Raw genomic sequence first — 26,208 nt, 5'->3', positions numbered from 1 at the left:
GTAACCTGGTTAGTTGTCAAATGCTCCTCCAGGTGTTTCTGCTTTGTACCAGTTACTTTTCCAGCCTTTTGTTGCTCCTGTTCCAACTTTTTCCATCAGATTTACTATCAGCTCATATTTTCATCACACGGTGAAACGTCTCAGTTTCACCCTCTAATATGTTGTTTATCTTCTACTGGAAATAAAATATGAGTTTATATGATTCTGTTTTATTTACAATTTAAAAGCTGCAAACTTCTAAATATCTTTTCTTTTTTTCTGTACGTGATAAAAGCAATGACGACTCTGTTCCCTACGTCATCCTCAGGTTAAAAGCAGCTCCGGTCAGAGCTGAATGAAGAGTCTCACCTCAGCGTCTCTCAGGTTGGTGTCCCCTCCGAACAGCACCGTCACATCATCGGGAGCCTCGCTCATCCTCTTCATCACCAGCTGCAGCTGCCTCATCCTCTTCTCTGCGTTGTTCTTACAGCTCTCAAAGTGGGATGTCATCAGACACAGTTTCTGGCCTCTGAACATCACCTGAGTCCAGAAAGTAGACCTGTGTGTTGGTTTGACCCCAAACTGGACGTGGATTCCTCTGCTGCTGCTGCTGTGGACAAACCTGAGCAACGAGCAGGTTCCTCATCATGCGCGTGTTTGCAAAGGCGACGGTCTCAGTGTCCAGCCATATCCAGCAGCGTCAGACGCGACTTCTTCAGCAGCATTCCGGTGAAGTAACCCTCCCCACCTCCTGCCACGGGACGAGAGAGCTTCAGCATGCCTCCCAGCACATCCACGCACACCTTACCTGGGCCTGTGTACCTTCAATGAAGGTGTAGGTGGAAGCCAGGCGTCTGTGCATGAAGCGCACGTAGGGCTGGATCAGCTCCTGCAGAAGCACCACGTCTGGGGAGTATCTGAGGAAAATAACAAGGAAAAAGTCTAAAAATGAGCGAGAACTGATCTTTAAAGCTCGCAAGACGGGTCGACTCACGAGACCAGATAGGAGCAGAGACTCCTGGCTCTCTCTGGCTGGTCCTCTTCGTCCAACCCGTCCACGTTCCAGCTGAGCAGCGACAACTTGTCGTCCTCTTTTCCTCCTGCTGTGTTTCTGCAGAGAGCAGCAGCGTCTTCAGCCTGATCAGAGCTACACACCTGCAGGAAGCTGAGTCTGAGTTACCTGTTCCCTGCAGCCCCTTCTTCTCCGCTTGTTGAGGAGCTGGAGACCTTTTCCTCGGGTAAATTCTCTCCCTCCATGTCAGCCTGAAAGAGGGAAAAGCTGAGTCATTGTTAGGTGCCTCGCCTCAGTTTCATTTTTCCATGAACACGTCACGTGCCCTCCCTGCTTCCAGCAGCCCTGTTCCCAGTTACTGCACCAGGCTTAGACAAGAAAACTTAAGATTTCACACAACAGCGAGTTGCAGAAGATCAGCACGTAAGAAAATGGTAACTTAGAAAGAAGTAAAATGTCCTGCATGTTTGAGCTGCTCCGTGGGAAAGGGACAGATTTTTACCTGAATGTGTTACATACTCTGCAGCATTTAGGACCCAAGTAACTATCAGAAAACACAGGTTCCATCTCAGGCTTCAGATCCCTGTTACTCTGTGTCTCTGTTGCTATTCAGCCCCGTTATTTACAGGTCGTCCAATGAAGGGTGGTGGTTCAAATCCCGCTCCCCATGCATCAGTCTGCCTCAGGGCATGTAGCTGACCATCACCGGTATGAATGAGGAATGGATGAATGGTTTCACTTCCCTGAAATGCTCTTCATAAATCTAATCCATGAACAGATGTCCCCCACACTAATTCAGTAGCTGCAAACACAAAACTGAGATGAAATCTCCCTCTTTTTCCATACTTAACTCAGAAATAGCCCTTTTCGTGACAGCAGCCTCATCAGTTTTCCTCCAAAATGTAATTTAACTACAGAATTTTAGAGAATTATAACCAAAACGGATACTCATGACAGCTCTAAACATTTGAAACTGAAATCAACAAACATATAATTACTCTTTCATAAACTGAAAATATACATCTATAAAAAAAAGCACCAACAATATAATTTCTCATTTAAAAATAAAATTTAATTAAGGAGATACTTCAATATAACCAGCTGTGTGAATATAGATTTTGGAGATCTGATAAAATACAACCAAAGAGGTCAGGGGGACTAAAACTGGACTGTTTCCATGGAAAGGCTCCGTTACACCACCTGACCTCTGGATATTCAGAAACAGCCGCCGGGTGCTATTAGCACCAAAACGTTACAGCTCCAAGGACCAAGACATAATAGTGAAAATGAAATGGAAATGTTAAATATTTTGTGCTCTAAAATGACTGTAGGTTGCAGCTGTGAAGCCATTTAAAGAGAATAAACTCAGGCGATGACTATAAGTGGGATGTTGGGTTTGTATGATCACCATGAACTGATCCATCTGTAAAATACAAAAACTCCTGTTTTGTTTAATAGATACAAACTCACAAATCAGAATTTCCACCTGGAAGAAGTTAAAGTTCACTCTTGGAAAGCATAGAACCTCACAAGACCTGACATTAAAACCCAACAAGGCTGTTGTGCATAAACAGCTGAATTAGCAGTTCATTAGCACTTAGCTAATATGAATTAATATTAAATAATATTAGTGGCTAGTGAGCAAAAGCTATTTTGTTCTTAACTGGCAGCCAATCTCTTTATGTGTGATTATTCTACTACTTAAACGATAAAATAATTATTCATTAGGCTGCTTAACCGCATTACATGGACTGTAAAACCAAAACTCTGCTACATGTTTTCATTTTCCTCAGTATTATTTATGTTTTTAATAATAATAATATGTTTAATAAAAATTTAATTATTACTCAAAATTGTTGTATTTTATTTTAAATTTTGAGGGGGAAAAGTCTCGTTGAGATTTTTCAGGTCGTTTACTGTAATTATTTTTACGTTTTCTAACAAGCGGAACCTTTGAGTGACGCTGTTGTTTGACATCGATGTCGGAACTCTCAGTAAACAAGAGCGAGTAGCAGCTCTGCTTGTCAGATAACTGCAGTTTTTAACACTTCACACTTCTTTTTATATATGTTGCTGTGGTTTTAGATGTTTATGTCCTGCTTCAACAGAAGAGCCACTGGAGTTATTTTAGTTGTGTTTACAGATAAAGAAAACAGGTATTTAATCTAACGCAGTTGTTCGGTGGATGCCAGGTAAACTTTTGTAATTTAGTACAAAAAAAGAGGGTATTGCAACTCACTGTGTGACCGACATGGTCGCCGAAGGGAAGAGTTGTCACTATAAACATCTAATATTTCAATAACAATTAATTATTTCCATACATTTATTGTCAAACTGTAAAATCTGCACATTTTTAACGGAGTCTGGCGTGGCCCCCAGTTGTTCGACAGTTCTGCTTCCTACACTTCGACCGCTGGCGTCTACGCCCAAATTAATGAGTGTATTTTGCGGTTATAAAGACACCGATCTGGCATGTTTGTGATTTCCAAATCGGCGTGAGTCACCCCTGTGTTTCTAACGAGAAATACCTGGTTTATGTGCCTGAAACAGGAGCTGTCCCCGCGGTCTGCCTCCTGTGATTATGCGGCGTCTGTAAAAGCGGGTCCGGCTGATCTCAGACCAGACTCTGGAGCAGCATTCCTGGGAGGTGAGTGATTGAAAACACGTTGATAAAATGGGAAAGTACATTGTGTATTTAAGGCATGGCTGTAGACTGGCATTAACTCAGAAAACAAGTTTTTCTGCTTGTGTGTACCCAAAGGAGCTGAAGTATTTTTATTGTCAGAAATGTAAGTCTGATACTCTAACTTTTTAAAAGTTAATTATTATCTCCCCATTGGAGGTTAATTAATAAGTATAAGACTTATTAAAACTCAAAACTCTTCAGGTAATACTACTAAACTGAAATAATTGAAGTTTTCTGGACCTTGTCAGCCATCTTCCTGTAGGAAGTAGTCCTGTCTGCTGGGATGGATGCCTGCCCCTCTGAGGACGTCCTCTTCCAGCTTCCCTGGCTTCCTGTGAGCATCAGCGGCTGCCGGCTCCTCACCAAGAGCTGGTTTGGGGAGACGGCGTACCGCATCCTGCTAACGGACATGCAGTGTGTGTGGGAGGAGAGGATGGATGCAGCAGACATCCAGAGCAGAGCTCAGGTGGGTGACTGACTCCATCTGGAGGTGGATGAACTTTCGCTCAGTCGGTGAATCCTGATCTGTTCCAGCAGGAGCTCAACCGCCGTTTGAGAGCGTCAGTTAAAGCTTTCTTCTCCCACCTGTGTGAGGTGGCTCGGCCCTGCCTGTCCGGAGGCGACGGTCAGGCTCAGATCTCCCTGACTCGACAGGAAGGCGGCAACATCAGCATGAGGCTGAAGAGCGAGCTGGCCGGGCTTCCTTTCTACTGGGAGTTTCACTGCAGCCCTGCTCCTGTAGCTCTGGTCTGTCTCACATTTAAACCATGAGAAGGTCTCAGACCAGCACGCTGGGTTCAAACAAAGCTTCTTTTTACAGGTGTGTGCCCAGCTGCTGCGCCCCCTGCTGGTGATGAGCTGCCTGCTGCAGCAGCAGGTGGAGCAGCTTGGAGGTCTGCTGGTGAGGAAGGATGAAGAGATTCAGGACTACAGAGAGAACGGAGCTACGCTCAGCAGAGGTAACAGATGCACTGAGAGCACGTGACTGGAAACGCATGTCTGGTGTGATGTGCAGTGACATGAGGTGTGTTTGACCCCAGAACGCCTGCAGACCTCCGCCTTCCAGGAGCAAACATACAGGGAGGACTTCATGGCCAAGGTGAGCGATCAGTGCGACACACTTTGATCCAGAACCTCAGTTACAAAAAGTTTGCATGAAACACGAATAAAAACAGAAAACAGTGATTTCTAAACCTCATCAGGTCATGTTTTATTCCCAGTAGGAGATAAACAACATCGCAGCTAAGTTAATGAAAACTAAAGGAAAATTTTCAACGCACATTTTTCACCGGATGAAAACTAGACTAAACGAGACTAAAACCCCCGTCAGTCAACAAGAACCGGGACTGAATCAGAATGTTTGTGGACTAACAAAGACGAGACGAAAGTTCACTAAATAAAAACTGGACTAAAATCTATGGACATTTTAGATCACCAACAAAGACAGGACGGAAATTATATGATATGATTTTGTCAAATCCTCTCTCCTCCTCCTCTTCCTCGGCTCTTCCGCCACACACACACTAACACACCCCCTCAGTGTTGCCAACTTAGCGACTTTGTCGCTATATTTAGCGAGTTTTCAGACTCCTCAAGCCACTTTTTTTCACAAAAGCGACAAATCTAGCGACTTTTTCAGGTAGTATTGGAGACTTCTGCGCAGACCCCGTACAAAAGCACTCGTACGAGGTTTGGTCCGAGCAGCAGCTCTCAGCCGCAGTTACTCGTTGATAATAGTGTGTGGCTAACTTACATTAGCTTTTTAGCATGTTTTGACCGTAGCCATTTGTTGATAGAATTGTGTGTGAAGTTGAATTTATGCTAACTCAGATACGTTATACTGGTCGGGCAACTATGTTTTCAGTTGGATTGCAAGTTTAATTAAAGCAGACAGAAGTATGAGCTAATCTAGGAGCTGCAAATGAACTATAGTTAACACAAAACACAATATAAATAAATGCATGCAAACATAAAAATGCCTGATTATTTCTGCATAAAATAGGATAGTTATGTTTTAAATATGAGTTTAAATGTTTTGTTTAATGTAGTTTAACATTGTTAAACTACATTTAACAATGTTCTACTAACGACTAACAATGTAATATACTACTAACAATATTCAATATTATCTGCTAACACAAAAAGGGTAAAATGATTGTCCTGACTAAAACTAGATTAAAATGTTGACTGAAACTAGACAAATAAAATGATGTTTTCTTGGACTAAAATGAAGACTAAAATGCTTGAGTTATAGTCGGCTAAAACTTTTCTTAAATAAAAACGGGATGAGGTTGTCTAAATGTGACAAAAACTAACAAGCGCGATTGAAACTGGACTAAATTTAAAAATGGCTGATAAAACTAACAGTTCAAATGACACTGATTTTATTTGTTTTGGTTTGAAGATGGACAGAGGTTCACAGTCTGAGACAAACTGGTTCTAAAAGTGTACTTAAAGTTATGAAGATTTTGAAGATCCCACCACATACTGTGTGTAACAAACCTCCCGTCCCACTCTAAGGCCGTGTCTACACGACACCGTTTCCATGCAAAACACAGATATTTTTCCTTTGAGTTTGAAAAAAATGTGTTTTTACACTGCAGCAGAAAGAAAACAATGTCCTCGCAGATGAAAACGCAAACAGGACCAGAACGGTGCAGTGAGCATGCCAGGCCTCTAGGGGGCAGTGAAACCGTGTAAGGACACACCCAGATGTGCAGCATCCTCATAAGACCAGAAAACACAAGTTTCTAGTTTCAGGTTGTTTATTGTCACATGCTAGATGGCAGTAAAATGCAGGCGTGCATGCATCTGAGCCTCTAGTAAACAAACAACAACACAGTAATAAATTAAAAAGACAGTACATATAAATATAATGAGCCACAGCGCAGTGATATACAGACTGATTTTATACAGAATGTTTCCAATGTTAAGGATAGTGCTTGTTAAAGGGACATGAGTAAAGACGGTTTTTCCAGCAGAAGGTAGGACACTGACCAGGGTCACTACAGGGTCGAGTTCCCAGTTCTGCCAGCCTGAAGGAAGAAGCTCCTCCTGAGTCTCTCTGGGTTCGCCTTAATGAGCCTTAGACGCCGGCCACGTTGTTAGGATGATGAGGGTCTCTCATGATCCTGTGTTCTCCTCATGAAGATGTCCTGGAGGGTGGGGGGTGTTGTACCCATGGCACCCTCTGCAGGGCCCTCTGGTCTTGATCAGTACTGTTCCCATACCACTGGGTGGTGCTACAGGTCAGAACACTCTCCTCCTCAACAGAAGCATTATGTGCTAACCGCTAGCTATCTGGAGCACGTAGCCACGTAGGCCATTATCAAATCTTAGCAGCTTTATCCACCCAAAACTCTGTCCCCATGGAAACAAGAGGCCAGAACGCATAAAACTTTTGCTTTTTATTGTCTCACCGTTGTGTTGAAACAGGGCCTAACATGTCGTTGTACCTCCTTTATCTCTGATTCCAGCAGCATTCTCTGAGGCATTGTCTCAGGTAGATTCTATGTCACAACATTTATCCGTCCAGAGTCCAGAATTTTTACCAAAGATCTTGTAGTGATGATGGGAGAGTCAGACCTCCAGCACATCCCAAGGATTCTCCATGGGGTCCAGGTCTATCCATGTCTGTGTCCTGTTCCCTGAACCACTCTCTCACGATCTGAGCCTTTTTCTCCAGTTAGACTCACTGGTTAGTGGTTTTCTTCTGGCTCCACAGCTGTTCAGTCCCTCAAGCTCCTTCACATTGTTCGTGTGGAAATGTTCTAACTTTCACTATTAAACATTGTCCTGAGATCTACTGCTGTTTTTCTTCCATCTGATCCACCAAACGTTGAACGATCAGCATCACTCAGGATGTTTCTGAGACCGTCAGACAGCACATCTGCTCCCATCCAGGCAATCTCTCCATCATGGACGGCCTTGCATATTTCAGCAAGACAATGCTAGTTTATTACCTACGATGACGCTTTGCAGGCTAACATCAGCGATGACAGATCCACGTAAAATCCTTCAGTAACAACTTTTATGAATAAACATAAAAACAAGCGAACGGGTCTCAGTGCGTACGGCTCAAGAACATTTTATTAACGCCCTTACAGAAAAGAGGCAACTCTAAAGTAGTTGTAGCTTCTTCTTCTCCACATTCCCTCAGAGCTGCTATTGGGAAGAGGTGCCAGCCAGCTGTGTCTGCAGCAGGAAGGTGGCCCATGCAGGCTGCAGCGTGGCCCTGCAGTTACATCTGAACATGAATTAAACTGTGGTTAAAACTCCGCCTGGTTACTTAGCAGGGCCACCAATCCCGTCCCTGTACACTAGAGAGGGTATCAGATTATTCACTGCAGTCGGTTTGAAGGCTCACACACAACCATCTCCAGGGTTTACAGAGAATGGCCTGAAGAACTGGGAGCAGCAGTTGTCTGGACCAGAATCTTCATGTCAGATTTTAGAGATTTTAGAGGAGCATGCAGACTGTTTGGAGATGCAGCACCTCCTGTTTCCATGACGACAGCTCCACATCTGATGCCATTTGTTTGAAGCGTTTCCATCAGAAAACAGATGCTGTTGTTAGAAATGGGAAATTTCCCCTCTCAGGTGACTCTGAGGGAAGATCTTGGTTTTTAATGGATTCATAAGTCACATGCTGTGGTGGTTTTCATGTTTGTTGACGTTGTCGGTCAAAAGGACAAACCAGGAAAGAGTCACATTTTCAGGTGCTGGAAAAGCTCCATCTCAGGTGGAAAGTTACACCAGAGTCACAGTGCTGCCTGTTTTGGTGATGTTGAGTGGACAGTTAGAAACCACAGAAGAAGAGGAGGAGGAGGAGGAGGAGGAGGAATGCTGCAGAGGATCAAAGTCTTCTTTCCCGTGGCAAATTCCACTGAGCAGCGTTGAGGCCGCCCTCAGACCAAAGTCCGAGCTGAAAGAAAACGTGTGGAAAAAATGTCGCCGGGACGCGTCAGACGGAGGATCACACGGTGGATGGGCTTGTGTGTGTGCGTGAATCGGAGAGGCGTTTAGCGTGTGTGTGCAGTATTTATCTATCAGGGTAGGGCCTAAGTGCGAGTAAGTTTGCCCTCTGTGCACCCACGACTTTGTTTGTGTCGCTATCTGTGACCGTCTCCATGGCAACACTCAACAAACTATCCTGCACTGAAATTGCATGTAAATACATTTCTGATAGTATCAGATTTCCGCCTTCAGGTTTACAACCAGGTTGGATCCTGCAGGGTTTTACAGGTTCTGTCCATGAGCTGCAGCCCAGCCAACACACGAGGTTTCTGATGCAGGTGGAAAGTAGCCAGCAGCATCTTACCAGGAACATCACCTGGCCTGTTGGGGACACACCTGGCTTTTTTTAGGAGGAAACTTACTGAAGACTTCACGCTAAAATCCTCCTGCACAGCATCTAACGCGCTGGAGTCTTCTTCTGTGGCGGTGGTGTTTTGGTTCGTTGATGGAGGACGTCTTTAATCAACACATGAAACAGTCTAAGATTTTACTGATGAGAAACGGGATTACTCACACTCGGCACGTTTGAGAAATGTCCTTTTAAAAAGCGTGAAAAGGTGTTTAGCTGCAAACTTTAATCAGGTATTGATGGGACAGTGTTGCATTTACCTCTGTTCCAAGCTGAAAAGCTGTGCTTTAGGAAGGGGGTGCATGGCTGAGACGTTGCTTTTAGCATCACGTTTTCATCAGCTGACAGCTCCTGTAGTTGCCTATAGAAACATCTCTTAAACAGCCTCTAAAACCTGGAACGTGGAAGACTCGACAGACCGTGAAGTTCTGATCGAGTCAGTATGTGATGGAGAAATTTGACTTTACTTGTGCTTCTTTATTTGACAGAACATAAACAAACCAAATGAACACTTCTAAATATGCCAGATTGAGCCAAAGGGCTCGTTTTCATCTGTTGCCAGGTCTCACTACGACTCAGTCAATGAGATGAAACTAATGAAAAGTGATAAAACAGACGACTGATAATAAGATTAAGATGCACAAACTGTAGAGACATAGCCACTAAGTCAGTGATTGTTAAGGATGGGGTGGCGACCCATGCTTGGGCATCAAGCTCCACCTAGACGGCCGTAATAAACGTCCAGCTTTGCGCTGCGGGACCATGTGACTTATCAGCTGACAACGGGACAGGTGTTAATTAGGAGTTGACAGGAAAACTTGGTTCAGGATGGATTGGAGGATACTCGCCCTGGGGTGTCGGTTAGGACACTAAGGACATGAGGCGGGATGTGGTCGAACAGTTTAATGAAGGGTTATTACATACAGCACAACAATGCGGCAGGCCCGCTGACGTAGCAGCTATTAGGCTTGAGGTCTTTAGGTAGAGTGTGCAAAGTGGTCTGGAATATACAAAAAACACATACACCAATCAGCATAGGAGCACATCGTTACAGACAATAAATCAGATATTGTACTGCTTATGCAACCATAAACCTTCACTATGCAGAGAGCTATAGTCATATTAGCACCATTAGACCAGAACAACCCGCTGGTAAACTCAAAACATGAACAGAAAGACGCACCGCGGCACGACGGGCGGCATATTAGCTAACATGACTTATATGAAATAACAGGCACGCAGCATAACATCATTCAGAACATCAGGGAAATTACATAGAACTTACTATCTCTTCATGCACGCACTCACACACAAGGAAACAGTCCGTGGACGAGGGTGAACAGCAGGTGGAGGGACAAACGTCGTTCGAGGGCGAAGGCGAAAGCATGAAAGAAAATAAACTTTGTCTTCTCCGGGCGCTTATTCCCGCCGCTGCTCGTTCGGCTGAGCTCGTGTCCGCTCGGATGCGGTCGGGAGCGCTCAGCTTCGCTCGGCTGCACTCGTGCCCGCTTGTGCGCGCTGTCGGGACAGCAGTGGACTTTATTACAACAGGTATCGCTGTTATCAAAGAGAAGCTCAGCTGCAGTGCAGCTTCCCTCCACTTAGCGGCAGCTTATTTAATTTGAACGTTTTAATATTTGTTTTTATTGATCAAATTAAAACCAAGCATCCGTATGGCGACCGGTCAAAATCTATGTGAGCTGCAGCTGCCGGTAGCCATCCACTACGCCGCCCTACACCTGAAGCAGGTGTGGCATCCCTGCTCACCAGCGCCTCCGCCACACCATCCAGCTGGCCTATAACTATCTTATATATTAATTTAATTGAGATAAAACATTCAGTATTGGCTGATTTGTGGTTTCATGGCTGGTACGACCAAGTTTTGGGTGGAGTTTGACTAATATTTGTACATTTGCTGTCTGTTCTGCCCTGCGGACATGAGGGTCTGTCTTCTTTCAAAGCCTGTGGATGTGCAGATGGACATGGTTCCTTTAACATGGAGCGCATGCGAGCCACAGTCAGTCTGAAGGTGTTTCCTGTTCCTGTAGAAACCACTGGCTTCAGTTTCAGCGCTGGGTTTTCTTCTTTAGACTTCCTTAATGTTCCTTAGTGCCAACAGAAAGCAGAGCAGACAGATCTCTTCTTAAAGAAATCTCCCTCCCCATCACCTCCTCTTTCACCATTTCCACATGTTGTTTGTGGTCCTCGTTGTCCCCACATCAAGGACAGCTGAGGGCAGAGGGACCGTGGAAGAGAGACGATGATGACAGGAGCAGCTTTCCACGTGGAGCCTCTCCCCACCGGGTCGCCACACAAACACCCTGCCCAGCTCAGGTCAACATTTACATGGTGGAATTAGTCTTCACACACAAACACACACGTGGACCAGGGCTAAAGCTGGTCATGAAAAAAATTCTTTCAGGATCAGCTTCCTTAGCTCCTAAATCTGGAGAGTCTTCTTCTTCTACCTCAGTGTTTACACCATGAGTCAGCATTTCTCCAGCATCACTTTAGGGATGTAGTCACCAACTTCCTGTTTCATGACGGCTTCATAGCAAATGCGCTGCAGCATGATGTCATCAGACAATTAGTGGCTACTTCTTACCAAAACACCTCACTTGAGCTTTTCAGAATCACATAATTGAGCTAAAACACTGTGGCTTCCCACTGTGGCATTCCTCGCTCTGGTTCCTGCTTCTCCTGCTTCAGCTGGAGCTTTTTCTGGTGACTACTTGAAAACAATCAGGGGGAAACTATTTCTATCTGCTTTACGGGGTAGAGATGTGTAGTTATCCATCGCTGTAATGATTATGTGCTCAAACGGGCTGAAGAATTATCCTTAAATGCTACGTAGCTTAGCATGTGGAGGCCTGTGCTGGCACACCAGGACAAGTCAGGTCCTAATTTCTGTGTCCCTCAACCAGAGAAGTTCAGGTAAGAACAGGCAGGAAATGTTTGAACCCACAAGCCAGAACAGCTGAAAGCAGCTGAATGTGGCTGAATGAAGACGTATGATCAGTTTAATGAATGCTGAAGAATCAAACCCAGAATACGCACCCGAAAGTTCAGCAGTTTAAATAACACACTGTTAAATGGAGCAAAGAACTCCAGGCCAGGAATTGAACCTGCAGCAGCTGCATGGAGAAGCTGTAGGCTCAACCAGTCGAGTTTAAAGCCAGTAACATCCCCTTTTTTTTTTTTTTTTTAACTGGATTAACTCAGTTTATTCAACATATATTGACTGAGATGGGAAGCAGCTTAATAACTGTACACGCCCCCACTGGAGCCGTCTGGTAACTATTTCTATCACAGATAGAGGATAAAACACATAACAGCTCAGGAGAACAGCTATAAACAACACAAAACTCGATATTAAATGTCTGATAAATAAAACGATTCAATCCTGCACACAAGCGCCAACCGTGAGCCAGCTGAGCAGGATGGACCTTGGTGCAGGTAGAAGTGGCCAGAATCTGCTACGATTCGCCAGCAGCCGACACATGCCGACAGTAGCCGACACATGCCGACAGCAGCCGACACCTGCCGACAGCAGCCGACAGCAGCTGACAGCAGCCGACACCTGCCGACAGCAGCCGACACATGCTGACAGTAGCCGACACATGCCGACAGCAGCCGACACCTGCCGACACATGCTGACAGCAGCCGACACCTACCGACACATGCCGACAGTAGCCGACACATGCCGACAGTAGCCGACGGCAGCTGACACATGCCGACAGCAGCCGACACCTGCCGACAGTAGCCGACACATGCCGACAGTAGCCGACGGCAGCTGACACATGCCGACACATGCCGACAGCAGCCGACACCTGCCGACGGCAGCTGACACATGCCGACAGTAGCCGACGGCAGCTGACACATGCCGACACATGCCGACAGCAGCCGACACCTGCCGACGGCAGCTGACACATGCCGACACATGCCGACAGTAGCCGACGGCAGCCGACAGCAGCCGACACCTGCCGACAGCAGCCGACACCTGCCGACGGCAGCCGACAGCAGCCGACACCTGCCGACGGCAGCTGACACATGCCGACAGCAGCCGACGGCAGCTGACACATGCCGACAGCAGCCGACACCTGCCGACAGTAGCCGACGGCAGCTGACACATGCCGACACATGCCGACAGCAGCCGACACCTGCCGACGGCAGCTGACACATGCCGACACATGCCGACAGTAGCCGACGGCAGCCGACAGCAGCCGACACCTGCCGACAGCAGCCGACAGTAGCCAACACCTGCCGACAGCAGCCGACAGTAGCCGACAGCAGCCATCCTCCACACTCGCCTGGTCATTGGGTTTTCTGTTCAGAGACAAGTCGTAAAACACACAAACAAAATAATTTATTTCACTTTTATTTAAAAGAAAATGAAATTTGAGACTTTTTTTTTATCTCTTATAATGGAATAAACAAACATGTAAAACATAGCCTGATTTTAGTTTTAAAGTTTGCTGAACAAAGGATAAAATCTCTAAATACAAACCTGTTGCACCGTATTTCCACATCGTACCATCAGTTACATGCTTAGCTAACATCCAGCTTCATCCTACGGCCTCTTTTCCACCACATTTCATTTACCTGGGACATTACCTGGGTCCAAAACGTCCCCTGAACACAGCGGCTAGACAAGGGGCAGGACTTCTCAGATTCCCAGGAACTCTTGGGGGGCTGAGCCGTGAGCTAAAGAACTCCGCTCACACCTGAAACGTCCTTTAGAGTGTAACGAGATCCGGTATCATATTTACCGAGTAACGGAGGCAGAAAAGCCGACCAACCGGACACACGCAGGAACACGTTCAGGAAAAGCTAAAGAAACTGGAACCAGATTAAAGAAGCTGACATGAATCCGACCTCCATACCAACAAGTGGCTTCAGACATTTTCCAGAACTTTGTGGTGAAAATGCAAACCATGCAGATTACCAGGAATTATTTTACCCAGGTTAATAAATTCTGAGTAATAAAAATTCCTAGAAATGCAGTTGGAAACCCTCTGATGATCCGAACGTGTTGACCTGGCAAGTCCCGCCCACCACAGAGCTCCTCTGTGATTCGCCCATGTTGACCGCCACTTCCTGTCTGAGAGTACAGCAAAACGAGTTGTTTTCATATTCTAGCAGTTTACTATAAAACCAAAATCAAGCCAATTTCAAGCTTTTCCTCCCAACATTTACAAGAAAAACAGCCTCATATTCTCATTTAGTTTTTCATTTTAAAGGAAAACCAAAGCAAGGCTTGCTCTTTGTGTCTCACCTCTGAATGAAAATTCTGCAAACGAACGACCACCGAGCCTCCACCTGCAGCCTCCACCTGCCTGACTGACGGCGGACGCTTTAAATCCAGCTCAGAAACATGGAGTTACACACCACGAACAGAAGCTAGCTGCGTAGCTGTGGGTTACGATGGAAGAATGTTCCAGCAAAATGAGCTTTCTGGATGCTGAAAGCAGATGTTTTCGGGCTCTTCCCACCTCTGGAACGGGAGTTTCAGCAAAGGGACAGAAAGACAGCAGGTGAAGAGCAGAGACGTCCGTCTGTAACCGCTGTTTTTACTGTGTTCATGGACCAGATCTGATCCTGCCTCAGACCGGTACTGCTGGGTTTGAGGCATTGTCATGCTACAGTTTAAACGAGCAGAAGACATGAAACCATCAAAGCTACTGCACATATCGAACCCTTCCCACCTCTGTGGGGTCAAATCCACCTCGGCTGAAGTGGAAACTTTCACTCATCAAAATGTAATTTAACTTTCTCTTTTTATGTTAACGTGACACCTTAAGAGGGATGAAAAAGTTGTGGAAGTAGAAGCCGTTTCCAGGCGTAGCAGAAGTGGAAGAAGGGAGGTGGGCAAACCTCTTGTCTCCCTCCTTCCTCAGTAAATCATTGACCATCAACAGCAGCGATCGGCTCTTTATCTCACATACCTGAGGAATTCAGGGCCGATGTGGGAAGTAGGCGAGGCTGGAAGGAGGGCTGTTGATATGGGCTTCTTCTTGAACGCGGGGTTTGGAGGGCTTTTTTGTTGCACAAATATCTCAGCCTGTGAAAATGGTCATCCGTTTGGTTTGTGGCTGGATTCCCAGTGCAAGCAAGGCTTGATGCAGGAATCATGTTGGCGTTTAAGTGCAGTGACTCTGAGGATCTGCTGAAGTCTGTCAGGTGGCGTTTGATTTACTGGGGGTTAAAATCCACATAAGTCCTGCTGTCAGTGAAAGTGACGCCAGACACAAAGACCAAAATGTCCTGCGGCAGGTTGTTAATGTGACAGCTGGGAATCTTGTTGACTTCCAGCAGGCTGAGAAGGTGGTGAAATCCCTCTTTTCTCCTGAATGAAAAATGAAAAGAGAGTACACTGATAGGAAAGGTGGAAACATGAATGAAGAGAGTTCAATTAACTGTGCAGCACTCATCATGGCAAGATTAGGTTTTTATGGCTGTAAATCATGACGCAACCCAAAGCGAATGATGCATGGTCCCTCTAAATACTGGCCCAGATTTAGCACCCTGAAAGAAGAACCCATAAATCCAGTATGTCTAGTTCAGCCTTTTGTTCCATTCTCTGTCCAGAGGATCCCACACTGCTTCAGTAATGTAGAGGTCCAGGTTCTTGAGAGGATCAGTCCCTCCATTAGACCCATTGAAGTCCGGGTTCTGGGGAGGATCCATCCCTCCATCAGCCTTGTTCCCACTGATCTTCAGTCCAGTTCTTGTATCATGTGCCATACCTCAACCTTTTCTCCCAGTTTCACTTCCTTAAGGACGGCTTCTTGAGGCCTTTTTTTCTACCTGAATGATTAATCTGTCAGTTATATTAAAAAAAACACATTTTTGACTCATATTAGCCTTAACATGATCGTTTTAGCCTAATACGTCACTACTCCAGGGTTACTCAGGTCAGTCCTACGAGAGCCGCGGTCCAGCAGCTTTTCATTGTATTCCTGTTTCAGCACACCTAATTCTAAAATAATGGATCTAACAGCCAATCAAGTTCTGCACAATGACTGGTGGATTTGAGTCAGGTGTGTTAAAGCAGGAATACATGGAAAACCTGCTGGATGGCAGCTCTCGTAGGGCTGAACTGAGTAGCCCTGCATTAGTCGCTATAGATCATTTCAGCAGCTATTTTAGCCTGAAAAAGATAAATTAGCCTGAACAAGGTCAATCTGTTGCTTCTATTTTAGCATTAAAACATCACTAAATCTGTTATTTTAGCATAATATATGAAGTTATATATGCTAGTCTGGAGATAATATTAAATTGTATGACTGTAGCGGCTATGCTACAGTTACAGTTTCCCTCTGGGATTAATAAAGTATTTTTCATTTAATTTTCATGTAATGCTAGCTAAAATATTTTAATGTTAGCACAAATAACATATGAACTGCATTGTTTGTCAACACAAGACAGTTTTAACATTTAGATGAGTTTAAGAAGAAAACATTACTTTAAACAAGTTAGCATTTGCTGCTATGTTAGCCTAAACATGGTAGCTGCTTCATTAGCATAACAGTATCAGCTGCTAGATTAGCTTCAGGTTTAGCTGCAACATTAGCATAAACAAGATAACATGAGATGCTATGTTAGTATTATCTGCTAATTTCAAACAAGTAAAGTTAGTAACTATATTAGCTTTTACAAAGTGATATCAGCCACTACATTTGTCCAAAAATAGTTCGCTTTAGCCTTAACAAAATATGTTAGCCACAATGTTAGCTTAGCAGCCCAAATGATCCCCCAGAAAAAGGTCATGCACCAGGACTGGACTGGAAATGAGGGAAAAGCAGAAACTGTCCAAAGAAAAACTCTGAAAGACCTTCAGAAAGCAAGAAAACTATTGATCAAGACCACTTTAGAAGGTTATAACAAACTCTGGCTGCATCAAGAGAAATATAAAGAAATGTAGGCCTTTATACAAAACTGTACCTCCTCTACATGTGCCACAAAATCAGGCACAAAAGCCGAAAAAAACACTTGTTAACCCAGCATCTTTAGGGCCGGAGCAGGTTTTTAACATTTTATAAAGTCATTATTAGACTTAAGTGCAGCAAGGATTCTTCTACTTTATGTCAGGAGGAAAGCAACATCTTCCTTTAATATTATAGATCATCCTTTTTCCTTTCTTGTGTCAGCCGCACACAGTTTCCACAGGGTTGTCTCCTGGTCCAGATCTGTAATTAGGCCCTCTGCGGCCGGCTGCTCCCCTTCTTCATCTGCTGGCCTCTGAGCCGAGTCCCAGTCTGGACAGGGCGAGCATGGTGAAGACACAGCGAGCAACATACTAGCAGCAACAGAAAACATGGGAGCACGTGAGCATGTTGGGTTGTGGACGGCGGCCTCTGCAGCGTTGGAGTCTACACAATGCTGCTAACATTAGCCAGGTACGGGGGCTTCAGGCCCAGATTAGCAGCTTTCTGTGTCATCAGCCTGAAGGGAGACGTGACAACAGCGAATGGTCACTCAGAGCAGGTGAAAGGTAAATGAAGCCGAGGTGTGGATGACGCCAAAGCAGAGAAGATCCTGGGATTTATTTAAAACCCTGATCAACCGACCCCCCCCCTTTGTGTTAACTACATACCATACATGTGTCCCATCATGACATTGTTGTCTGGTTGTGTTAAATCACTGTCATTGCTGCAGTGTGGAGGGGGGCGGGGTTAGAGACAAGCACTGCTAGAGTCCACACTGTCCTTCACAATCTGTTTGATGCTGCATTCAGGAAGTAATGAGTAAATATTCATATGTAGTATAATATATATATATATTAGAATAGAATAGAAATACTTTATTAATCCCTTTGGAGAGTCCTCAGAGAAATTTGGGAAAGTAGTTCCAGGGTGATGTTCAGCATTGTCTTGCTGAAATCTGCAAGGCCTTCCCTGAAAGAGACGTCTGGTTTTAATGATGTAGGGACCTTTAAAGTCTTAAATAATAAGAAGAACTAGAAGCACTCAGATAGCACAGACCTCCACCAAGCCATTGTAATTTTTTTGACAAAGATTTTGGGCATTAGTTCTAGAGTTAGAAGCTCTATCCCTACCAGTGTGTTTTATTAAACATATTACGCCAATGCATTGAAAAAACCTGCAAACATCTAATTTTAGAGATTATTTACTATCGGCTCATTAAAGTGAGGTGTGTCACTGACAGACCAAAGCTGATTCCTTATGTTTCAAAAGGTCTTGACATACTCTGATAGGGCCAAGGATCAATCAGGGTGCCTTAAGGACACTTTAAGAAAATGTTTAGTTTAAAATTAACACCTGCAACAAAAAAAAGACTCAGTAGGGAACTTAGCTCCAGAGGCCTGACCCACGGGTTTTGGGTTATTAGTTATCTGATTGATGTTTCCATCGTTGTTCTGTCTGAGGATACATATCTTCACTCGCCGTTCAGATGTTCCACCCTCACAAGTGTTCATTAGAAAATGAGGTGCACTGTTTTCTGATTGGGGACGGTAAGCCGAGGTCACGTTGACAGAAAGTGAGGGAGAGTAAACATGAAGTGAGGATGAGGAGGATGAGTGTGAGACTCCCCGGCACCAGAGCCCCCCCCCCCCAGCTTCACATGCAGCAGCAGCAGCATCTAAAATCAGAGCTGTGTACCTGCTAATAATAGAGAAACATCAACATGCTGCCAGCCCCCCCGCCCGTCCTCTCGTCCCCCACATGATGTGAGCCGTGAGCTGGGGGCTGGAGGTGTGGTCACCAGGTGAGCTCTCTTCCTTGTTTGTTGTTGGTGGACTTTGTTCTGTTATAGGAGCAGGGAGGAACTTTCCAGAGCACCGGTCAGCGTGACGAAAGGGGCGAGAGGTTATTGACCTGCAGTAATTGCCTTTTTACTCCTTGTCTGGTGTTTGGTTTCTGGTCGGCATCAGCTAACAACCCTCTCATCATTGTTCACACCTTGGCTCGTCCTCCGTTCCTGAAACACAGACAGGAGGGTATGGTGTGGAAGCCCTCTGAGGAGGAAGCTACATGAAGCAGCTTTCATTTCTATTTTGACGAGTTAATGATGATCTAAGAGGAATACTTTACCGAGCTGCACATAAAATCTGATGTGTCGCTTTTACACGTCTGAGAGGCCTGAAATGGCAAATTGTTTTAGCAAGTGTCCGGGTGTACCAGATGCACCATGTAACGGTTAATGACTTAGACCACGTGGGCCCAAGTTCTGTCTTCGAAATCTACTACCCCGCAACTCCTTCATCCATGTCATCTAGCTCTGCAGAGGCTGGTAATGAGACATGCATTTGATTCAGGTGTTTTTGGAGAAGGGATGCATATCAACGTTGCAGGATTGTAGATCTCAGGACCGAACTCGGGCTAGACGATGACTGGTGGAAAGAAAGAGACAGAAAACTCTGAAGTCTTAGAATCGTCTATGTGCTCAAAATGATGATATCAGATTGGATTTAACACAGTTCTGTGGTTAAACCACTGCTGTAGTTCAACTACTGAACATCTTGGAGGCTACTAGCCATTTAACTGCACGTAAGCAGTACCTCCTCCATGGCCTCACTACCTGTGGGGGGGGCCAAGGACGTTGGTGCAGTGCAACTGGTGGCCATAGGCAAGAACCATTAGTAGTCCGATCCTGGGCTACAGAAGCTGGTTTTAGGGACGTGAAACGTCACCTTTTTGGTGAGGAAGGAGGCCAACATGGTGCACCAGGTTCCAGCCAGTGTTGTTTTTGGCAGCATCTTAGTTTTAGTCTTCATGATGAAAATTTTATTAGTTTTAGTCACATTTTAGTCATTTCTAAGTTTAATAGTTTTAGTTGACAAAAACTCAAAAAGGTTTTAGTCTAGTTTTAGTCAAATAAAAAAAGTATTAGTTTTTAACTAATTAATTTAGGTTAATAATACGTATTAAAAAATGGAACCAAGGTTGACAGGTTAAACAAGTAATTCATAAAACAAGTTTACCTTGATGCTTTTACATAATAACCAGATCCTTTACCAGACTGAAAGCTTTAGCTGAGACTTTCCATCAACAGGGGTGAAATGCTGCCGTGTTTTACTTACCTGCTGTTGGACAGAAACCTTTAATTTCTATATTTCAGCTTTTTTCATGAATTGATGCCCGACTTCATCATACAAACATGTCACACAAGAAAATAGCTGATCTATAAATTCAACACATAGCAACACATTGTGAGCTTGTTGTTTGGTTATTTTCATCAATAATTAGAAAATTAAAAGGAATGGTTTTAGACTTAGAAGGTTTCCAACCAACAGCAGATACTTTCTGACCTACTTAGGGTGATGTATTGTACAGATAAAGTTCTAACTGTGGAATCAATTACTCCAAAAAAGCAAAGAGCAACAACAACCTTCCTTCGGTAAGGAGGGTCATCATTGACGAAAACACTGGTTCCAGCTAGATATGGTGGAGCACTGCACTGCTTGGGTTCTGGAAACCAGTCTACTTGATAGCGGTTGGACTCTTTCACTCTGGAATTGCCCCTGGTGAGAGACACTGAGCAGGTGTGGGGATACTTATTGTGACCCCTGGTAAGGGCTGTCCCTGTACGACCAGTGCCAGAGCTTGGTCCAGATTAGTTTCCAGTGAGGGTTGTACTCCCAAGGCAGTCTTTTGTTACCAATTATGTTCATAACTTTTATGGACAGATTTTCTAGCTTCAGCTGAGGTGTTGAGGGGTCTGGATTTGGTGGCCTAATGATTGAAGGTCTGGACTCTCACTTAGTGATAGGATGAGAAGCTTGGTCATCCAGGAGGGGATCAGAGTAGAACTGCTGCTCCTCCAAATCCAGAGGAAGTGCGTCAGGTATAGTATGCCTCCTGGGCGCCTTCCTCGGGAGAACTCCGGGATGCTGGAGGGACTACTTCTCTCGGCTGGCCTGGGAACACTTTTGGATTCTCCTAAATGCTCTGAAAGAAGTGAGTGGTAGGAAGTAAGAAGTAAGTCTGGGGCGCTTTAAATAATAAAAACTATTTTATATAATAAAAAAGGACTGCACACACCAAAGAATAACAGCATTTTCAAAATATTCTAGTTTCTCTTTCACACAGACACACACACACACACACACACACACAGAGTACAAGTTAGATATTTTGGAGATCCATCCACACCAGGAGCCAGCCCACCCATGACCACAGTGAGCGCCACCACAGGAACCACCCTGACCTCGGCAGGCTGGGGCCTCTGCCACAGCCACAGGGCTGCAGCGCAGGACCCCCAGCCATCCAGACCGGGGGGGGTCGCTGCAACAGCACCCCTGTAGAGCGAGCAGGCAGAGCCTCCGGTGTGATGGGTCCCCATGAGGAAAACGCTGGAGTTAAACATATTAAAAATTAAAAACAAAAGTCTAACAAGCCAAAGTTAAAGACATAAAATAATGTACTAAAATGGGACAAAATAAAATAAAAGACTAAAACACAAATAAAAAAACTACAATAAAGATTCAGTTAAAAGCTAAGCTAAAAACGTTTTGAGCCTCTTTTTTAAAACAGTCTATGCAGCCCTGGGCTCTCTGGTAGGATGTTCCACAGGCCAGGACCGTAGTGGTGGAACGAGGCCTCGCTGTAGGTTTTGGTCCTTACTCTCGTAACAACTAAGAGGCCGGTACCAGGGTCTGCGAGGGTTCATAATTTAAAAGCAGGTCAGATAAATACAAAGGTCCCAGGCCATTAAGACATCTATAAACGATTAAAAGAAGCTTAAAATCAATCCTGAAATGCACGGGGGGCCAATGTAGCGTTTTAAACCTGGTGTGATGTGTTCCTGCCCTCTGGTTCTCGTCAGAACTCGTGCTGCTGAGTTCTGGAAGTTGTAGGTTAGAAAAAGACTTTTTTGGGAAGACCAGAGAGCAGGGCATTACAGTAATCTAATCCACTAGAAATAAAAGCATCAGCACCTCCATGCTGGCAGAGAGAAGGATGGACGACTGGCGGAGTTTTGAAGATGTAAAATCCAGTCTCAGACATTTCTAATGTGTGGAATAAAATCCAGCTCAGAGATGAAAACAGGTTTCTCCCACACCGAGAAGATTAAAAATGAAGTATTTTGGGTAAAATTATCTCTCGTCTTCAAGATGGATGATTAAAATGTCAGTCTTGTCCTGGTTAAGCTTTAAGAAATTATCTACCGTCCATGACTTAAAATACAGTTTAAAAGGTTCATTTACTGTGTGAATGTAAATGTACAGGTTTATTTTTTTATTATTATTATAATTTTTAACTAAGCTTTAATTGTTATTTAACTTGTTTCTATTTAATATTTTCAGCACAACTGTGACTCAGAATGCAGGTTTATTTAGTTTCTTTTCATTTACAGTATTTGTTTAGTATTGATTTAATCTCTGCCATGTTCAAGATGTTCACAGTGCTTGATGTTTGTATAAATAAAAACAATAAATACAGGTTTTAAAAAAAAAAAACAGTTTAAAAGGATGTTAACTGGCTCCAGGCCATCAGGCGACATGCTGATGTAAAGCTGCGTATCATCAGCATAGCTGTGAACACCAGTGCCATGTCTTCACTATACAACTATACAATACTGATAGTTTACTATATAAAGAGATTTTTGCCATATAGAGATGCATATTAAGAAAGTTTCTGAGTATAGAATAGATGTTTAGGTACCATGTCCTCTTGGTGGCACCAGCAGGCCTCTGAGCGGACAAGAGGAGGCTCTCAGACTATCAGATGTAAGATTGATTTAGTGCTTCAGGGCAGCTAGATCCAACAAATTGAGCTCAACATTTCACATCAAATAATGTGAAGTGAGCTGCTGGCAGCCAGAAGGAAGGAGGAGGAGAAAAGGGTGAATAAAGAGAGAATAAGGTCTGCTTTCTGCTGCTTTCTCTTCCCCCTCAAGCACATTGGTTTCTCTGTGCCCAAAGCAGAACCTAGCCTCACTAGAGCATACATTTATTTTTACGATATTTAAACAAACAAATAACAAAAATAAATCAATGCTAAACCTGACCAAAGTGTGTTTAGGAGCCCCTCTACCCTGTTAGTGAGCAGGAGACCACCAGTTTCTCCTGGTCAATATTTGAGGAGCTAATTTGGAGAGTTTGTCCTCTATTGGAGAGAGAGAGAGAGAGAAAGAGGGTTTTAGTGAATAGGGAGTGTTTTTCTACATGTCAGCCATGCCTTCGCATAATGTTGCAGGAGCTGACCTGCTGCCGTCTCTGTTGGGCTGCTGCAGTTGTTTCTGCTTCGCCTGGACTCAGTAATGCAGCTCTGTTAGAGGCTTATCACAGCAGCAGTATGCCCTCCTTCACTCTTCGGAGGTGTGACCCCTGCAGCAGGAGCGCCGTTTTAATGGAGTTATTGCCTTTCATATGTCTGATACGTTTCACACAGTCTGTCATTTTAGTCACTGCCCCTACCAAAGGAAACATAGCTAAAATAAATGCTTCAAATGTGTTGTTGGTGGTTTTGCAGGTTTTATAGCAGGAGATCTGAGCACACCTGATACTTATAGACCTCATGTTTTCTCATGTTAATATTATATTAAACATGGTGAAATTCATGGAATGTTTTCTTATGAAAATAAGTCAAAGATTTTAGACCTTCATTTTAGGTCTCAGATCTGGATCTAATTCTGGACCGTGGTTGCTGGATTTCTGCTTCCATGATGCTCCAGATGTTGTGTACTGGTGAAAGGTCTGGACTGCAGGCAGGCCAGTTCAGCAGCCGGACTCTTCTCCTTTGAAGCCATGCTGCTGTGATGGATGCAGGATGTGGTTCAGCATCGTCTTGCTGAAATCTGCAAGGCCTTCCCTGGCCCCAGCGCACAGAGATTCCTCCTGATTCTCTGATGATATTCTACACTGTAGATGGTGGATCTTCAAGTCTGAGGAATATTTTTCTGAAATTGTTCCACAGTTTTAGATCCAGTGTGTCTCAGATTGGTGAACTTCTGTCCATCTTTCCATTTGAGAGACTCTGCCTCTCTGAAATGCTCCTTTTATACCAGTCATGTTACTGACCTGTTGCCAGTTAACCTGATTAGTTGTCAAATGCTCCTTCAGGTGTTTCTGCTTTGTACCAGTTACTTTTCCAGCCTTTTGTTGCTCCTGTTCCACCTTTTTTATCTCGTACTGGGATTAAAATATGACCTGATGAGGTTTGGAAATCACTGAATTCTGTTTATATTTACACAGAGACCCAGCTTTTCTGAAACTGTTGTACCATTCAGCTATCTGGAAATTATTTAAAGTAGTTGAGTTTTAAGAAGACTAAAAATCAAAGTTGGGGTCAGTCTATGAAAAACAGGTCTTGACTGTACTTCTGCCGTCTCACACACCAGTCCTTTTATGTTTATCTCTAAAACCTTTTTTCCACCTTCATCTGTATCATGGGTGCCATGTTCCCACAATGTTTCCCCTGCCCATGTCAGACTCTTCCTCTGCTGTGGTCTGAACACTCTGACGCTCTGGGTTTCAACCCCGGCCTCCAGCAGCTTTATGCTGCCACCGTCGCTCACAGGACTGCACCTAAACGTAAACTGTCCGAGGAGCTGAGCGTTGGGGAAGACCAGGACTCCGCCAGAGAACCAGCCATCGTCTCATCCTCTGGTGAGCTAGTTTTTCTTCATCTTCATCAGCTTGGAGACTAATGAAAGAAAATTCAGGAAGCTCCTGCATCTGTGTTGCTTTTCTCAGTAATGCAGTCCAACCTCATCAGGTCATTAGGATCATTCAGATTTATAAAACTTTAGCATTTATTTATTGCTGTATTAAATATTAACACTGAACCTGACAGGAGGGACAGATGAAGACAGGGTGAAGGAGACAAATATATAGAAAAGACATAATAATAATGCACGTAGGTCTCGCAGAGTCGGCGCAGGGCAAGCTCATTCTGTTACGCATGGACCCCTCGGAGACAGATAAGGATTCACCAGACTTTATTGAGCAGACAATGAACAGAGAAATGGTCTTCATATTGGTAGATAAACGGTGGAGTTGACAGGACATCCGGAAGCCAACGGAGCAGGAAGGGCTAGAGGAGTAGTCCAAGCATGTAGCAACGTTAAGGTCAGACAGGGAGTGAGCGTGGAGGTGGGGTTTATATTGCAGGGTGAGTGAATGGGAAACAGGTTAATCAGGAGGCTGGAACAGGTTCGGGCCATCGGGAGTGATTACTGGGGAGTTTAGCTGGGCAGGATGTGACAGGGACTGGTGCGGGTGTGACAGACACCCCTGGTCTACAGTCTTCTATAATATTTTTTTTATATTTGAAAACCAAAATCTTTGGCTCATCTTTGACTTTACATCTGGTCTGGGCTCAGTCCAGCATGTCCTTAAAGACCGGAAACACGTCGGTCCCAGACCTCCACAGAGTCTGACAGCTCTGTGTTTACCAGCTGTACCTGTGTTTAGAAATACATAAAAACTTTATCTTGTGTATATTATCATAGAAATTCTCTGTTTAAACTATTTTGAGATTTTCGTGACGTTCTAATAGAAAAATCCCTTATTTTACATCCTACCTGCAGAAGAGACCGTGCTTATATGTGGATTAATGATCTTTAAACTATTATTTAAAAGCACAAAACTGTGGATTGTATGAAAAAAATGTGCGATTTTCTTTTGTGATGGCGTAAAGCATCATCAGATAAATTCAGCCCGTGTTTATTGGTAAAAACTAATAATTCAAACTCTCCTGATGTAGAAAAAGGCTCATTGGTGTAACAAACCTCTTCCCGTTTGTTTTTGGTGGTCTGTTGATCAGACGTCGGCCCTGTCGACTCCGACCCAGCAGATGACAGGAACCAGAACGGGCGGGCGGAAACATCCAGACCAACAACACAGCAGGTAGAAGTTCTGACTCGTGCAGATTTTATCACGTGACCATGTTGTTTAAATCCAGCCTTCAGGGTCTGACCCTGGTCTGAGAGTTTCACTTCAGGCAGATTTAATGTGGAGAAAGTGAAATGTGTTTTCTCCCACAGCCCATCAAGTCCAGCCCTGCAGAGCGACCGTCCGCCAAACCAAAGAAGAAGAAAGTGGGCCTGTTCAGATGAGCCTCAGCAGTAGGACACGTCCTGATTTATAACCACTTTTTATTTTACTTTTATCTCCTGAAGGACATTTTTACTACATGACTCAGTGGAATTTAACTGGTTTTATCTGTTGTATGTTAATTAAAGCTCTGAATGACTTTT

General features: G+C 44.3%; 1 protein-coding gene and 1 pseudogene across 3 annotated transcripts; one reads left to right on the top strand and one right to left on the bottom strand.

Annotated features, from left to right (window-relative positions):
* Window positions 1–3,654, bottom strand: part of LOC121635595 — a 5,772-nt pseudogene extending 2,118 nt beyond the window's left edge.
* Window positions 3,103–26,208, top strand: nhej1 (nonhomologous end-joining factor 1). Of its 3 annotated transcripts, none has more exons than XM_041978856.1 (9): window positions 3,103–3,147; window positions 3,542–3,638; window positions 3,926–4,143; window positions 4,215–4,424; window positions 4,498–4,636; window positions 4,718–4,776; window positions 24,439–24,616; window positions 25,776–25,858; window positions 25,996–26,208. In XM_041978856.1, exons 3-9 carry the CDS (start codon window positions 3,961–3,963, stop codon window positions 26,065–26,067), a joined length of 924 nt encoding a protein of 307 aa, XP_041834790.1. In that variant the 5' UTR covers window positions 3,103–3,147; window positions 3,542–3,638; window positions 3,926–3,960; the 3' UTR covers window positions 26,068–26,208. The 3 variants fall into 3 exon arrangements, with proteins under 3 accessions (XP_041834790.1, XP_041834787.1, XP_041834788.1); XM_041978853.1 differs by having other exon boundaries at window positions 4,212–4,424; XM_041978854.1 differs by lacking the exon at window positions 3,103–3,147 and having other exon boundaries at window positions 3,568–3,638; window positions 3,940–4,143; window positions 4,212–4,424.

This window comes from Melanotaenia boesemani, chromosome 24 (genome assembly GCF_017639745.1).
Source record: "Melanotaenia boesemani isolate fMelBoe1 chromosome 24, fMelBoe1.pri, whole genome shotgun sequence".
Classification (NCBI taxonomy): domain Eukaryota; kingdom Metazoa; phylum Chordata; class Actinopteri; order Atheriniformes; family Melanotaeniidae; genus Melanotaenia; species Melanotaenia boesemani.
This window is presented reverse-complemented; position numbering and strand designations above follow the sequence as displayed.